At 56.2% G+C, this 15681-nt stretch overlaps 1 protein-coding gene across 1 annotated transcript in view; it reads left to right on the top strand.

Annotated features, from left to right (window-relative positions):
- Nucleotides 1-15681, top strand: part of MYH9 (myosin heavy chain 9) — a 93812-nt gene that overhangs the window by 69187 nt on the left and 8944 nt on the right. The window contains exons 17-31 of the mRNA XM_081250343.1: nucleotides 171-292; nucleotides 1068-1137; nucleotides 3042-3202; nucleotides 4071-4179; nucleotides 5433-5564; nucleotides 5960-6166; nucleotides 6715-6852; nucleotides 7549-7672; nucleotides 9624-9795; nucleotides 10580-10792; nucleotides 11462-11606; nucleotides 12836-13042; nucleotides 13289-13393; nucleotides 13635-13787; nucleotides 14948-15196. Coding sequence (XP_081106469.1) covers nucleotides 171-292; nucleotides 1068-1137; nucleotides 3042-3202; nucleotides 4071-4179; nucleotides 5433-5564; nucleotides 5960-6166; nucleotides 6715-6852; nucleotides 7549-7672; nucleotides 9624-9795; nucleotides 10580-10792; nucleotides 11462-11606; nucleotides 12836-13042; nucleotides 13289-13393; nucleotides 13635-13787; nucleotides 14948-15196 — 2307 coding nt within the window. The remainder of the gene's footprint in view (nucleotides 1-170; nucleotides 293-1067; nucleotides 1138-3041; nucleotides 3203-4070; nucleotides 4180-5432; nucleotides 5565-5959; nucleotides 6167-6714; nucleotides 6853-7548; nucleotides 7673-9623; nucleotides 9796-10579; nucleotides 10793-11461; nucleotides 11607-12835; nucleotides 13043-13288; nucleotides 13394-13634; nucleotides 13788-14947; nucleotides 15197-15681) is intronic.

Consider the following 15681-nt stretch of genomic DNA (forward strand, 5'->3'; position numbering starts at 1 on the left):
TCTACAGGACCTGGATCACATAATTAACGGGGCCGTCAAAACCTGTGGGCGGCAGCGACTCCCAACTCCCTTGGGGGCTTTTGCCCTGTTTCATGTAGAGGGGGCCACCCCTCTCTCTATCAATTCCTGGGCACAGAAGTAAGAGCAGGTGCATGTATTTTCTTCCCTAGGCTGGCAAGCTGGACCCCCATCTGGTGCTGGACCAGCTGCGCTGCAACGGGGTTCTCGAGGGCATCCGAATCTGCCGCCAGGGCTTCCCCAACCGCGTGGTCTTCCAGGAGTTCCGGCAGAGGTGAGCAGGGCCCAGGGCCGGCTGCTTCCCAGCAGGGGCCTCCAGTAGGGCAGCCGTATCCTCGTCCACATTGAGTTGAGTTCCGGCCGGCTCCTCCCACGGTTCTCTGTGCCACCGTCCACGTGAGGAGGGATTTCTCTGTTTTGTTTCTGAAACAAAAGTTATCTTGTTGGCTTTCACTCCTAGTCACTTTGGGAGCCTGGTGCTGTTGCTACAGTTAGAGGAGCTCTGAAAAGAAATGAAAGGAGGATCAGAAGGAGCCTTGGGTATTAAAAGAACTTGATGGAAATGGAAGTCTGCTTTGTGTGCAGAGGGGGACAGTAGTGACCCCGGCTTCTTTGCTTAATGACTGTGTTTAGTGCCAGTTGGTGTCTTGATGCAGCCCTGAGTTTAATTTCTTGGACCACCCCGTTGATTGGTGGTTCCCTGCAGCATCTCAGTGAAGAGGTAGGCGTGGCCTTCTGGGGTTACAGACGCGGATGCTGGGTGATTAGCTGTTAGTAAGCCCACTGCAAAACTCACCCTTGAGTGAATGAAACAGCCCGATGTGAGTTTCCATTTGCTTTCTGGAAAGCACCAGGCCTTCCTTGTGCCATTTAGCCTAAGGAAAGAGCAGGGCGGGATTCACCGAATGTTCCCTTTCCTTAGGAGACTCTGTGGAAAGAATTCTATGTCTGCTACACCACAGGGACGACCCTAATCTCTCACGGATATTCCAGGCCACATGGAATCCAAGCTAGGGCTAACCTGACCTGGCTGCCCTTTTCTTCCTCAGATACGAGATCCTGACACCAAATTCCATTCCTAAGGGCTTCATGGATGGGAAGCAGGCGTGTGTGCTCATGGTGAGTTGAGCTGCCGTCCCCGCCTCCTGTGTTGGGTGACCTGTGGCTGCTGGGCATCCACCTGGCCAGCGCCCCTGTGACTGGACGGGGTCCTTTGGATCCATTGGCACCGTGCTCTCTTGTTCCTCCAACAAGCCAGTTCTGACTCTGCCAGGTGCCCTGAGCGGCAGCCCCCTTAGCCCTTGGTGGGGTCAGGACAGCGTGTGGGAGCCAGGTGGGGGGGAGGAGGCCAGAGCCGCGGCATGGCGAGGCTGTGGTGTGAGACGGCCTCTTCCTTTTGGGCACATTCTGGTTCTTTCTTGCGCACGTCTCCTCCGATCTTCCCATGCAGTGTGGTTGGCGGGGCAGCTCGCCACCAGGGCGCCACGACCAGCCCAAAGCCGCCGGTGTCTGAGTTTCTGGACCTTTCCTCTTTCCCCCAGCTCTGAACCAGTGCCTGATGGGCAGTGGGCACTGGATTCTTCATAGTGAATGAAGGCCCTGTGGTGACCCAGTGGCCACGCTGAGGCTGTACCCACTCAGTCATTTTTCTGCTTTGCAGGCAGGCGTCCCGCTGGGCCGTGTCCAGAGTCAGTAGCCAGCACCTCTTGCTTGCTTTACTTCGCGTTCTTTCCAAAGAGTCAGCAGAGGATGGGCTGGGCTTCGGGGTGGGGGAGGAAAGAGAAAAGGGAAGAAAAATTCAACACCTGCTCTGTGCAAAGCAGCACATTAAGGGACAGGGAGGTGGGGGCTAGAAAAGGAGGGAGAAGACACAGCTCCCTGCTCTCCGATGCTTGTCACCTGGCAGAGAGGAGGCGTGAAGGATGGAGGGTGTGCCTCCAGCTCGTGTCTGGGCCGTTGTTTCTCCGGAGGCTGAGTTAGCTGCTGGCCAGTGAGGGGTGTCCCCACTTCTGGCATAAGCAGGTCCCCTCCGTCCAGCCCTGCAGGGAAGATGGGTAGCTTGGGCTCTTCATGCCAGGAGGGAGGTGAGGCACTCACTGTGCCTCACAGTGAGGGCTGACTGTGACCCTCGCCCCACAGGGCCTTCGCCAAGAGGCAGCAGGAATGGCCGGGGAAGGCCCACGATGGCTCCACCTGCCCTGGTCTGCCCTTTTCACAGGGCCTCTTCCGGGCCTGCCGGGTCGTTCGTGGACACCAAGGCCCCCAGATCCCACTTACCCTATTCAAGCCTCTGCCTCTTGGAGTTTGTTCTAAATCTCTTCTCTCCCAGGCAGACAGTTGGACAGACAGACCCTTGCCAGTGGGCTTAGTAAGAGAGCCTTGTTACTGTACCAAAACAGCCCGGTAATGGTAATGACGGCTAAAGCCCATTTGGCACTGGTCACACGCTTGACCCTGTGCTTAGTGCTTTCTGTGCATTCTCTTGTTTGACTCCCACGGCTCTCCTAGAAAGGAGGTGCTATTATTTGCTTTGTTTGTTAACTTTTCTTTTAATTAAAGAAACCATTATTCCTGTTTTACAGCTGAGGAAATATGGGCTCACAGAGGTTAAGGCCTAGGGTCATCTAGTTAGTATTTGATCCTGGCCTGAGCTGGAGTCTGTGCTGGGCTTGGACAAAACAATGATGCTTGGCCACCTCCGCCTGGAGGGAGACCTGACTGGGCATTTGTAGAGCGTGACTGCAGTGTGTGGGGCGGCACAGAGAAGGAAGAGGAGACCTCCAGGGTCCCTTCAGGGCCGAGATTCTGTGCTTCTCTGCAAGTCTGACTTGTTACCTGCCCCATGCCGGCCCCCAACTGCCTGCTCCCCAGCGTGCCCCAGCCCCGCTTTCTCTGCACCAGGAGAAGGCTGCCCGCAGAGCAGCAGGACTGACCCAGGCTCCAGGCCCCTCCCCCGTCTTTGGCCTTGCTTCAGGGCTCCTCAGGGGTGGCAAGGGGTAAGTGGCCAACTCTCCTCCGTCTAGATCAAAGCCCTGGAGCTCGACAGCAACCTGTACCGCATCGGCCAGAGCAAGGTCTTCTTCCGGGCCGGCGTGCTGGCTCACCTGGAGGAGGAACGGGACCTGAAGATCACGGACGTCATCATCGGCTTCCAGGCCTGCTGCAGGGGATACCTGGCCAGGAAGTGAGTCCTGGGACGCCCACCCCACCCAGCCTGCCCCGCGCTCGGGCCCTCCCAGCTCTCCTGTAGCGGAGGACACTGAGGAAGCGGTGGCCTGGGCGCCCTCATGCCAGTCAGGTGTCGCCCGGGGAGGCCCCCGTGGCCTTCCCTGCCCCCCTGCTTCCTGGATTTCTGCCTGAGGTTTAAAGTGAGCTGGTGGGAGGGGTGACTGTGCTTGGATTTGCTCGTCACGAAAGCTCCTGCCACCTCTATTCCTTCCTGTGTCCCTCATGTAAGGATGACACCCAGAGCCGGCTGTCCCCAGAGGATGCCGTGCTCCCAGAGGAGGAGGCCATCCTTGAGTCCCGAGCAGCTCCTGTGGGGGTCAGGGGCTGACTTGCTGCAGGAAGGTGGGTGGGGCAGCTGCACATCTGTCCCCTGAGCCCTCCGTGTCTGTGCTCAGGGGTGTCTGTTCCAGCCTGAGATCTGAGCGCTGGGGGGACGCAGCATGAGTTTGTGGTGTTTGGACAAATGGACCTGTGTAGGACATCAGCTGCTGACGTTCTCCCTCTAAACCAAAGCGACAAGATTGTGGGTGGCACCAGGGTGGGGAGCTGCTGTCAATAGATGGACTTGATGACCAGGGCTCACACTTGACTCGGATCTGTGGTGACCTCACTCGCCCCTGAGTGACCTCGGCCCCAGGCACCCTCTGTGAGGTCACCCACAGGATTCAACCCGAAGCCGACCTCCTTCCCGCCACGTCTGTTCCGTGGTGCCCCCGGCAGGGGTCGGTCCCTCCGGAAAAGCCTCCACGAGTGAGGTCAGGACTGTCGGGAGGGAGGTGTGCCATCCCCCGCCTGGAGGGCTGACTGTGACCCTCGCCCCACAGGGCCTTCGCCAAGAGGCAGCAGCAGCTGACGGCCATGAAGGTCCTGCAGAGGAACTGTGCCGCCTACCTCAAGCTGCGCAACTGGCAGTGGTGGCGACTCTTCACCAAGGTGGGTCTGGAAGGGCCTCCGCGTGACACGGGGTATGAGCAGGCCTCATGCTGGCCTCCTGCAGGGCTCAGGCCCTGGGGCTGGCACTTTGCCCAGCACAGGAGCCTGGGGTGATCCTGCCCATGGGGTCTAGAGGGGTGTGAGCCGGGGCATGTGTGTGGCGTGGACGGCCACGGTGCTATCAGGCTGGGCTAGGGTGGCTCCAAGGGCGGCTCCCGGGATGTCAGGGCCCAGCTCGCCCACCACGGCTCCACGTGGCGACAGTGCTGCCCACCCAGAAACCACGGGCAGGTCAGAATCTGCACCCAGCTGGATGGGTCCTCCCTAGCCTTTACAAAAAATTCGTTAATTATTAAAGTTGTTCAGGCTGCTTTTGTTTATGATAAGTAATCTGTGGTAATTGCAAAAAGTTAGACTAACCAAAAGGGTAAACAAGAAAATAAAAATTCACCTATAATTCCTTCATCCTTGTGCCAACGTCGATATTGAATAGATGTTTCCATATTTAGTCTGCTTTTAAAAAAAATTTTTTTCACTCCCGGTAAATCTCTGCTGTGTAAACCACACGTGTTCTTACGTAGCTGAGCTTTGACTTGTATAAACAGTCATGTACTTTGCATTTTGCATTTAAAATTCCTTCATGAGGGCTTCCCTGGTGGCGCAGCGGTTGAGAGTCAGCCTGCCGATGCAGGGGATGCGGGTTCGTGCCCTGGTCCAGGAAGATCACACATGCCGTGGAGCAGCTAGGCCCGTGAGCCATGGCTGCTGAGCCTGTGCGTCCGGAGCCTGTGCTCCGCAACAGGAGAGGCCACAACAGTGAGAGGCCCGAGTACTGCAAAAAAAATCAATAAATAAATAAATAGAATAGAATTCCTTCATGAGCATCATTTTTAAAAAGTCAGCATACTGTTCCCTAGAGATGTTTCATAATTTATCTGACTATTTTTCCAGCAGTGGATGTTTATCTTTCTCTGAAATTTTCACTGTTAAACAATGCTGTCCTGAACATCCTCATGCACGCATAGGGGTAGTTTCCCTGAAATGTAATTAGTGGGTCAGAGCCCTGTGGCACACAGTGTACCAAATTGATTTCCAGAAAAATTGTACCCATTTGCACCTCCTCTGCCCTGCATCCTACCTGCCCCTCACTCTCATGAGCTTGCGCTTCCACAGGTGAGGGGAAAGCCCCACGGCTCTCAGCCTGGACAGGCATCTTCCCCTGAGCATGTTTCCTCCTCAATCTCCTCTCCTAGGTCAAGCCGCTGCTGCAGGTGAGCCGGCAGGAGGAGGAGATGATGGCCAAGGAGGAGGAGCTGGTGAAGGTGCGGGAGAAGCAGCTGGCCGCTGAGAGCAGGCTCTCAGAGATGGAGACCCTCCAGTCCCAGGTGGGTGTCTGCAGGCTCTGCCCAGGCAGTGCTGCCGCCTACTGGCAACCAGTAGGCGAGGCATGCCTGGTTAATTTCTCTGCAGACCCTGTTCGGGGTTTCGTGATGGAGGAAGGCTACCCCATGGGATGGAAAGCTCATGAGTGTTGGGTTCAAGGCCCAGCCCCTCTCTGAGCCTGTTTCCTCAGGATCTTGATGTACAGCTCACGGAGCGGTGGTGAGGGACGGTGGACGTGATGTTTAAATGTGCAAGGCAGCTTAAGCATCCTGAGATGGAAGCTGCTCTCATCAGCAGCGCTCTCCCTGCAGGAGCCTGCACTGGAGACCAGTTCTCCCGTGGGTACAAGTGGCCCGAGGCAGCCGTAAGAGCTCACATTTCCCATGTGTTCTCGCAGCTCATGGCTGAGAAGCTGCAGCTGCAGGAGCAGCTCCAGGCAGAAACAGAACTGTGTGCCGAGGCCGAGGAGCTCCGGGCCCGCCTGACCGCCAAGAAGCAGGAGCTGGAAGAGATCTGCCATGACCTGGAGGCCAGGGTGGAGGAGGAGGAAGACCGCTGCCAGCACCTGCAGGCTGAGAAGAGGAAGATGCAGCAGAACATCCAGGTACCCGGAGGAGGGGCAGGGCCAGACCCCAGGCATGGGGCCGGGGGTGGGCTGCGTGGGGAGCAGGGGCGCCACAAGTGCCATGGGAGGACAGCCTTTGTCCCGGGGGCAGCCTTGGAGACGTGTTCTCTTTGGGGCTTTTTTTTTTTTTTTTTTTTTTTTTTTACGGCAGTGCTGCGCGTCTTGTGGGATCTTAGTTCCCTGACCGGGGATTGAACCCGGGCCCGTCGGCAGTAAGCGCTCGGAGTCTTAACCACTGGAGCACCTGGGAATTCCCTGGGTGGTTATTTCTGACACTTATGTGTTAGGTGCCCGTTAGCGCTGCCCCACTGAGCGTCGAAGCCAATTTAATTCCCCTCCTCCGTCCTGGCTCTGGCTGGTCTGAGGAGCGGAGGGTGGATGCTTGCTGGACCAGGCCCCTTGGAACATGTGACCCCGCGATTAGACTGGGGTTCTTGTCCCCGCACCCCACTTTTAAATACATGACCACACACGTGGGGGCCGGGCCGCATCCCAGTTGCTCAGGCATCGCCCCGGCTTCCCGTCAGGAGCTGGAGGAACAGCTGGAGGAAGAGGAGGGAGCCCGGCAGAAACTTCAGCTAGAGAAGGTGACCACTGAAGCCAAGCTGAAGAAGCTGGAGGAGGACCAGATCATCCTGGAGGACCAGAACTGCAAGCTGGCCAAGGTGGGGTGGCAGCCCGGCAGTCGGGGCACAGGGGCGAGCAGCTGGGGCAGCGGCTCCAGGCTTAGGGCTGCGGCTGGGGTCCCTGTCAGCATCCGCCTGGCGACAGATAACAGCTGGGAATCAAGTTAGAGGAGAAGGAGGGACAAGATCAGGATGCTGACCTCCATCTCCAGAGGATGGGGGTGACCAGGTTGACAGGGCAGGACGGCTGCCCGGGACCCTGTGATGTGTGGGGAGTTACGCTGGCTGTGTGGCCGCCGCTGTAGGATTAGGACTCCACTGGTGGCCACACAAAGCAGGAAGTGAGAAGAGCAGGGGCACTTTGGGGGGTGAGCAAGGGGGAGGTCGAAGGCATGGAGAAGGTGGTGCCATCCTGCCTGCCCTGAATTTCCTCGCTGACACTCACTGTCACCTGGCGGCTCTTCTCACCTGAGCAGAAAGGGGTGACGCAGGCCCAGGAAGGGCTTGGGCACCCCCTTTATGGGTCCTAAGGAGGCTTACCCAGCTATTGCAGGGGAGCTAGTGACCTTTCACAATGACTCCTTTGATCTAGGAAATCCTAATGAGCTTGACCAGGTGTTTAAGGCCCTGCCCTGCCATTCAGTCTTCAATGTCTGGGCGAGTCGTGCCTTGAGGAGAGCTGACGGTGTTCTGTGCTCAACTGACTTTAAGCTCTGACCCACCCTCGCCCCCCAGGAGAAGAAGCTTCTGGAAGACAGAATAGCCGAGTTCACCACCAACCTCATGGAAGAGGAGGAGAAATCTAAGAGCCTGGCCAAGCTCAAGAACAAGCACGAGGCAATGATCACCGACCTGGAGGGTAAGGGGGTGGCGGCAGGAATGGTCGGACTCGGGATCTCTGGAGTGTCCCCTGCTCAGGGGCCCAGCCTGGGCCTCGCTGCCAGGAGCTGGAGTGCTGGCCGGGTCTCCCACTCGCTCTGTGCAGGCGAGGCTGGGGTCTGTGGTATCCGGCTGCTGCCCTCGAGACATGGGGGTCAGCGCCCGCTCCCTGTGGAGTCTGGACCTCCAGGCACTGGTTGGGAGGGACGCTCCCCCAAGTGATGAGTGTTGAAAATTGAGCTCTGGCGTTTCTCTCGTGTTGCACACCATGCGTTTCACAAGCTTCTGAGACTTCCTAGGAGCTTCTAGGTTTGACTGCGGCTCTGCCACTTACTAGCTGTGTCATCTTATACCTATTAATCTCCGTGAGCTTGAGTTTCTCTTACCTCTCAGGGGACACAGCGAAAGGGTGAGTGTGAGGACTGAACTAAGTAACGCGCATGGACATGCTGTGTGTGTTGTAAGATGCCGGGCAGGTACCGCGAGAGGCCATTGCTTCACGTGGGGCAAGGAGACAAATCATGCCTCCGTCTCCCTGTGCCCTGGGATCTGTGGTGGCTAGGAGGATGGCACAAGCCCAGGTCTGTGCTGTCTGGGGACCCCTTGTCCCCCTGCCCCTTGAGAGGAGTGGAACAGGGGGCAAGAGGAGCCCAGACTACCAGGGGGGCTCTGAGCTCCAGCCAGAAACCACTGCTCCCTCTGGGGAGATGTGGGGCAGCCCGGTGTGTAGGGCAGTTGTCAGTGCCCAGTGGACATAGGGCTGAAACCATCTGGGCTGGTCGCTAGGAGAATTTTCCCAGCTTGGTTTCTTGCCCCCTCCTGGGTTAAGGTGTTCAGGCTGTCAAGGGGAAGAGATGTCCTGACACTGAGATCTCTTCACCTGGGAATAGTCTGAAAGACTCCATCATCCAGGAGATCTTGGAGCAGCAGGCCTGCTGGATTGGCAGACGTGGAAGTTTGACACTAACAAGTGTTGCCAAAGATACAGAACAGTCAGAACACACGCACGCTGCCAGTGGGAGTATAAATTGGTAGACGGTTTCAGAGAACAATCTGCCAGTGCCTAGTGAGGTTGAAGCTTTGCCTGCAACCCATCCCACTTGTCCATGTACGTTGGGAGTCATGGGCAAGAACGCTCCCAGCATCGTGGCTCAGGAGGGCACACAGCTGGAGGCTGTGCCCTTCTATCCTACAAGTGCCCATCAGCTGTAGGATAGACAGATAAGTTGTGGTGTGTTCACATGGTGAAATACACAGACAGAAGTCCAAATGGATCGATTACAATGACAGTTAAGTTGCTAAATCTCAAGATTTTAATGTTGAGCGACAAAGGTAAGATGAGGAATAAAAGTCGCCAGCCCTTACTGCGCACACTATGGGCAGGCACGGTTCCAGGTGCTTTCAGATACCAACACATTTGAGCCTCCCAACAGCCTAAGGAAGTAGCTTGTCTTATAGCCTCACTACTCAGATGAGGCACAGAAAAGTAAGGACATCACCTAGGTGACGTCATAACAGGAGTTGTAAAGCCCATTGGACTCTGGCCCCGCTGTACCGTCTCCATAGAATTCATATAGGACACATCCCTAATGTAAGTTCAGATTCATGCGAGACTAAACGTTATAATTTTTAGGGAGGCAGACATGGTGGAGCCTCAAAGGGAAATGAGGGAACTGTAAACATGAACTTTGGGGGAATAGTTCCCTTGGTAGGAAGGGTCAGTGGGTGGGGTTGGAGAGACAAGGACTTGGAAGCTTATGGTGACGTTCTTTCCCTTCGTCCAGGAGTTGGGTATGAGTGTGAATCATGATCATTTAAATAGCACAGATGTTTTGTAATAAATGTTTGGCATTTTATGTAAGATTTGAAGACAAAGACAGATCTGTAGCCACAGAGGGGTCTGTTCGCAACTCTCCATTCTTCCTTCTCAGAGCGCCTGCGAAGAGAGGAGAAGCAGCGCCAGGAGCTGGAGAAGACCCGCCGGAAGCTCGAGGGAGACTCCACGGACCTCAGCGACCAGATCGCCGAGCTACAGGCTCAGATTGCTGAGCTCAAGATGCAGCTGGCCAAGAAAGAGGAGGAGCTCCAGGCTGCCCTGGCCAGGTGAGGGCCAGAGCATCAGCCAGTGCCCACACTCTCAGTGTGCTCCCTGCTGTGGTTCTCGGTGCATCAGTGAACTGCGGGCACGCGCTCCGCTGTTGTCTTGGAAGCCAATTAATGACAAAACATTTTCTATTCACTAAAAGTGCAGTCTAAGGCTTCTCTGTCATTTGTTATCCCCCCAAAAATCATCCACAACCCTAGTCATCCAATCATAGCAATTCTTTCCTTTCCTTTTTAAAATTTCGTGGCTACAGGCATGCTTTTTAAGAATAGATTTTATTTTTCCAGGCATATTTAGATCGATAACAAAATTGAGCAGAAGTTACAGCGAATTCCCAAGTCCCCACGTGAACAGCCTCCCTCATTAGCAACCTCCCCCACAACAGTGATACATTTGTTACAATTCATGAAAGTTCACTGACACATCATTATCACCCAAAGTCAGAGCACATTTGTATTTCTACTTAGTTGCTGTAATCATGGACGGTAGCATTTTACTTCCTTTTTTTTTCAGTTAACATTTCATTTTTTTTTTAATGTTTAAAGGACTGAATCTTAATTTGGAAAATGAAATGATTCTTCTGTGAGGTTTTTGAATTCTCAAAGTGGAATAACGCTAAGTCTTCTGGATGCGTCAGATGTTTTTGCTGAGAAGAGCTCCTAAGGGCCATGATTATGACTGCCAGAAGTGGCTTTGGCTGCACCTCTCTAAAGCCTTTTCTACAGACTCTGCTCTCCGTAGGTGACCGTGACCCCATCCTGATGTTGTTGCTCTCTTTGGCAGAGTGGAAGAAGAAGCCGCCCAGAAGAACATGGCCCTAAAGAAGATCCGGGAGCTGGAATCTCAGATTTCTGAACTCCAAGAAGACCTGGAGTCTGAGCGTGCTGCTAGGAATAAAGCTGAGAAGCAGAAACGGGACCTCGGGGAAGAGCTGGAGGCTCTGAAAACAGAGTTGGAGGACACTCTGGATTCCACGGCTGCCCAGCAGGAGCTCAGGTGTGTCTTGGGACCGACTGCCCCAGTCACTGAGGGATGGGGTGGTGGTGCAGGGAAGGGGAGGCCGTGGCCTGGGAGGGGTGGACCCCAAGTCTCTGCATACACACAGTGGCCTGTTGTCATGGAGCAGGGAGCTCGGAAGCTGATGGTTCCTCAGCACCTTCTCCCTAGAGTAGAAGAACTTGGCTTGGAGTTGGGGTGAGGCAAGCGTGAGCTTTAAAGCTGAAAGGCTACAGAAGCCTCTACAAAGAGTGTCTGTGGGGAATTCCCTTGCAGTCCGGTGGTTAGGACGCTGCGCTTCCACTGCAGGGGGCACGAGATCGATCCCTGGTCGGGGGGTGAAGATCCTGCATGCTGCATGGTGCAGCCAAATAAATAACTTAATTAATTTAATTAATCTGCTTATAACTCACTCCTGGCTCCTCGTATTTAGAATAAAATCCAATTCCTTACATAAAAAGCCTACAATACATTTAAAAAAAAAAAAAAAAAGTGTGTCTGTGAGCCTGGGCTGTAGGATGGATGGCCACAGAGAGAGGCCAGCAGGCAGAAAGCTGCCTGGGGTGGCCAGCACCCCTTGCCGGGTGCTCTCTGCTGCCACAGAAGAGCCCCAGGGCAGCATCGCTCCTGGATCCCTGGCCTCCCTCCTGAGGGCGTTTCTCTGTCCAGGTCCAAACGTGAACAGGAAGTGAACATCCTGAAGAAGACCCTTGAGGAGGAGGCAAAGACCCACGAGGCCCAGATCCAGGAGATGAGACAGAAGCACTCGCAGGCCGTGGAGGAACTGGCGGAGCAACTGGAGCAGACGAAGCGGGTGCGTGGGCCTCCCCAGGACTGGCTCCGTGAGGCTCTGCCACTGTCAGGGGGCCCTTGCAGAGTCTAGGCTCCAGCCCTTCGTGGCTGTGTGACTTGGGGCTATAGGTCCCTCTGTTCCTCAGTTTCCCCATCTGTAAGGGAGGCAAATGATAGCCCGTCTCATACAATTAATGTGAGAGTTGGAGTTGGTAACACGTGAGGCACTTAGGTAGTAAGGGCTCGGTAAGTTGTTCAAGAATCATTTATTCTCATTATCATCATTATCTTGTTCATCAACCTGCCAGACCAGAAAATTTCATGGAATTGGAGCGACTCTAAAACTGAGTTTCAGAGGGCCATCGGGGGGTCCTCTTTTCTGAAGCCCATCCCTTCTCTAGAACACCCCCAACAGGTGGTCAGCTGGAGTCTTCGTGGGAGAACCCGGGGGATGTTGACCCCAAATGGTTTCTCGGCCAGGCAGCTGTGGCCGGGCAGTTCCTGAACAAGACCAGTCCTGCATCCCGTGGCTTCCAGCTCACGGCCACCCTTGGTGGCAGCCCGAGAAGGCAGAGGCTCTTCCACATGGCAACCTGTACAATATTTTCAGAAACCTGCCTTGTCTACCTTCAATTTCCACCTGGTTCTGGGCAGGTTGAAGCCTTGCCTGGTCCTTTAGCTGTTTTCACCCAAAGTGACTTTGCGTTCACGCTGGGTCCAGTTTACCCTTGAACTTGCCCGTGATGCCGTGGCCGGCTCGGTACGGACTAGATTGGGATTGTTGTGTTTATTCTGTAAACTCGGCTTTTATGTTGTTTGGCAGAACATTACTGTGCTACTTTGAACATCAAATTTTCAAGAGGCTTTCCTGGAAGTCTTAACTACGAACAATTACAATTTCCTTCATCCTATAATAATAGCTAAAATCTTAACATCAGCAATGATGACATCTTGCCCTTGGATGCTCCCTGAAGCCCGTGCAGGAGGCCGGGCAGGGATGGTTTGAGAGCTGGGGGAGCCCACGTGCCGGGTGTCCGGCCCCAGCTGGGTGCTGAGTTCACATCAGGCCCGAGCCTTCCGAGTCTGGGGCCCTTGCCAGCTCGTCATCCCCTCGACTTGCCCAGTGTCGTTTTTGCTGCAAAGGCAGCCGATTCTGGTTCTGGATCCGCCGGATCTTCGACGATGTTAGAAAGACCAGCCTCACGTCACAGGTGCCCCCTTTCACGTCTTCGCTTTTCTCCCCGCTGCCAGGTGAAAGCCAACCTCGAGAAGGCCAAGCAGACCCTGGAGAATGAGCGAGGGGAGCTGGCCAACGAGGTGAAGGTGCTGCTTCAGGGCAAGGGGGACTCCGAGCACAAGCGCAAGAAGGTGGAGGCCCAGCTTCAGGAGCTGCAGGTCAAGTTCACTGAGGGGGAGCGCGTGCGCACGGAGCTGGCCGACAAGGTCTCCAAGCTGCAGGTGAGGCCTCTGCCGGATCTCCTGGGTCCTGGCCCACATCGCCAGAGCTCCCGCTCTTCTCTCTCTCTCTCTCTCTCTCTCTCTCTCTCTCTCTCTCTCTCTCTCTCTGTCTCCACAACCTGGCTCAATCTGCGAGGCCTCTGGGGTTCAGCCTGTGACTCAGGTCCAGCATGGCCGAGAGAGCCGAGGTGGGGCCCAAGCAGTCGTGGTCGATCTCACAGGGCTTTGTCTCCCGTCCGTGCGCAGGTCGAGCTGGACAATGTGACGGGCCTTCTCACCCAGTCGGACAGCAAGTCCAGCAAGCTCACCAAGGACTTCTCCGCTCTGGAGTCACAGCTGCAGGACACGCAGGTAAGGGCGGCGACGGGTCCCTGTGCCCGCACGGCATTAGCTGCCAGGCTTCTGGGTCTTTGTCTCAGAGCATCCTCCCCTGCATCCGCGGGCTCTCTGCGTCCTCCCGGCTCCTTGCCAGGTCTTTGCTGGCTGCCCCCTGAATCCGAGGGACTGCTCCCGCCTTCCCCCAAGGGTATGGGGACCGCAACGCCCTGACGCTGCGGGTCCTGAGCCCCTGCCCTCCTTGTTCTCTGAGTAGGAGCTCCTGCAGGAGGAGAACCGGCAGAAGCTGAGTCTGAGCACCAAGCTGAAGCAGGTGGAGGATGAGAAGAACTCCTTAAAGGAGCAGCTGGAGGAGGAGGAGGAGGCCAAGCGGAACCTCGAGAAGCAGATCGCCACCCTCCACGCCCAGGTTCGGAGCTGGCTCCCTGCAAGACACCCCCGGGAACTGTGGGCTGGAACCTGCAGGCCTGGGAGCTTCTGGCGGGGCGCCCACCTGGACTCCAGAGCACAGCCCTGCCGCTGGGTCCACCCAGGCCTCCCCGAGCTGGACACCTTCCCTTGGGGGAGCTCCTGCCCTCCCCAGACCAGGGCTCATGCCTGGGGTCCCCAAGGAGAATTTAGGAACCCATGAACTTGGGTGGAGGAGACGTACATCTTCATTTCACCCATCTCCAGCTGGCCTTCAGCATTTTCTTCTGTTATGAATGTAGGCAACAAGCCGTGGCCCTAGCAGTGCCAGTGGCCTGTTCAGTAGAAACCACTGGTCATCGTGTCCGAACTGAGGCCAGGCTTTGGGAAGGTCATCGTGCTCCTAGCTACTCAGGAGCCTGCTATCTGCTGTGCTGATAAAGAAGCACGGTGGTTACTGAACCACAGTCTTAAAAAATACCCAACAACTGCACTTTTCTATATTGGTTTCTTGGTAATCCTACGTATTTTGCTTCATGCATGTTAAAACCTCATTATGAGAAGGAGGTCATAGTCTTCTCTAGACTCTGAAAGGGTCTGGGGCCAAAGATAGACCAAGGGCCCTCTTCCGGATCCTGTCTTAGGACTTAAACGTGCCAGAAGATCTGCACCAGGTCGGGGAGGGTGCAGGGTCAGTTCCACAACTGGGTGGCGGTAGGGAGTGTGTGCACGGTGGCAGCTGTGTGTCCAGATGCGAGGAGGGGACTGCGAGACGGATGCCTGCAGGCAGGGGGCACCAGGCTGCTGCCTGGGAGAGAGGAGAGGAGGGGAGGGGAGGGGAGGGGAGGACGCTTCCCACTGTAGGCCTCCGTCTTGGTACGAGCGGCTGGTGCAGGTCACGACTGAGAGGCCTTCCCAAGCTGACCTGTGGTGTCCGCCTCCCCTGGGCTCCATGCGCTAGGCACCTGCCCTCTGCAGAAGCTCCATTTCCCTGGCCCCAGAGGGAGCGGGAAGTGGTTGGGGGAGCCGTCTCCGTAACTGGGTTGGCGCCCCATTCCTCCGCTGGCGGGTGGCAGACCAGCTCCCAGCTGTCCCAGGTGCGGCCATGTTACCCGAGCAGGTGCCGTGCTGGGTGCCTCCTTACCCCTTGCTCCCGCCCAGGTCACCGACATGAGGAAGAAGATGGAGGATGGTGTGGGGTGCCTGGAGACGGCCGAGGAGGCCAAGAGGAAGCTCCAGAAGGACCTGGAGGGGCTGAGCCAGCGCTACGAGGAGAAGGTGGCCGCTTATGACAAGCTGGAGAAGACCAAGACGCGGCTGCAGCAGGAGCTGGACGACCTGCTCGTGGACCTGGACCACCAGCGGCAGAGCGTCTCCAACCTGGAGAAGAAGCAGAAGAAGTTCGACCAGGTGGGTGTTGTGGGTGCTGCCACCGCCTCACGTCCTCCCCTCTGCAGACACCCTGCCTCGGGCAGGGGCCTCTGGCCGTCAGCCCGGCCCGGGGTCACCGTCACCCAGCTCGAGAGGAGGCCCTGAGGGGCAGGCACTCAGAGGCCCCTCCTGGATTCCAGCTCGTTGAGGCGCCTGGAAAGAAAGCGCTCAGAACTGGGTGTCTTCACACGATAGGTTTGGGAGCAACTTTTCCCCTTTCTTTTTTTCTTTCTTTTTTTGCGGTATGCGGGCCTCTCATCGTTGTGGCCTCTCCCGTTGCGGAGCACAGGCTCCAGACGCGCAGGATCAGCGGCCATGGCTCACGGGCCCAGCCGCTCTGTGGCATGTGGGATCTTCCCAGACCGGGGCACGAACCTGCGTCCCCTACATCGGCAGGCAGACTCTCAACCACTGCGCCACCAGGGAAGCCCTCCCCTTTCTTGGTTTTTTATGTTTTTCGAATC

Source organism: Mesoplodon bidens (assembly GCF_964165515.1).
Source record: "Mesoplodon bidens genome assembly, chromosome: 11".
Lineage (NCBI taxonomy): Eukaryota > Metazoa > Chordata > Mammalia > Artiodactyla > Ziphiidae > Mesoplodon > Mesoplodon bidens.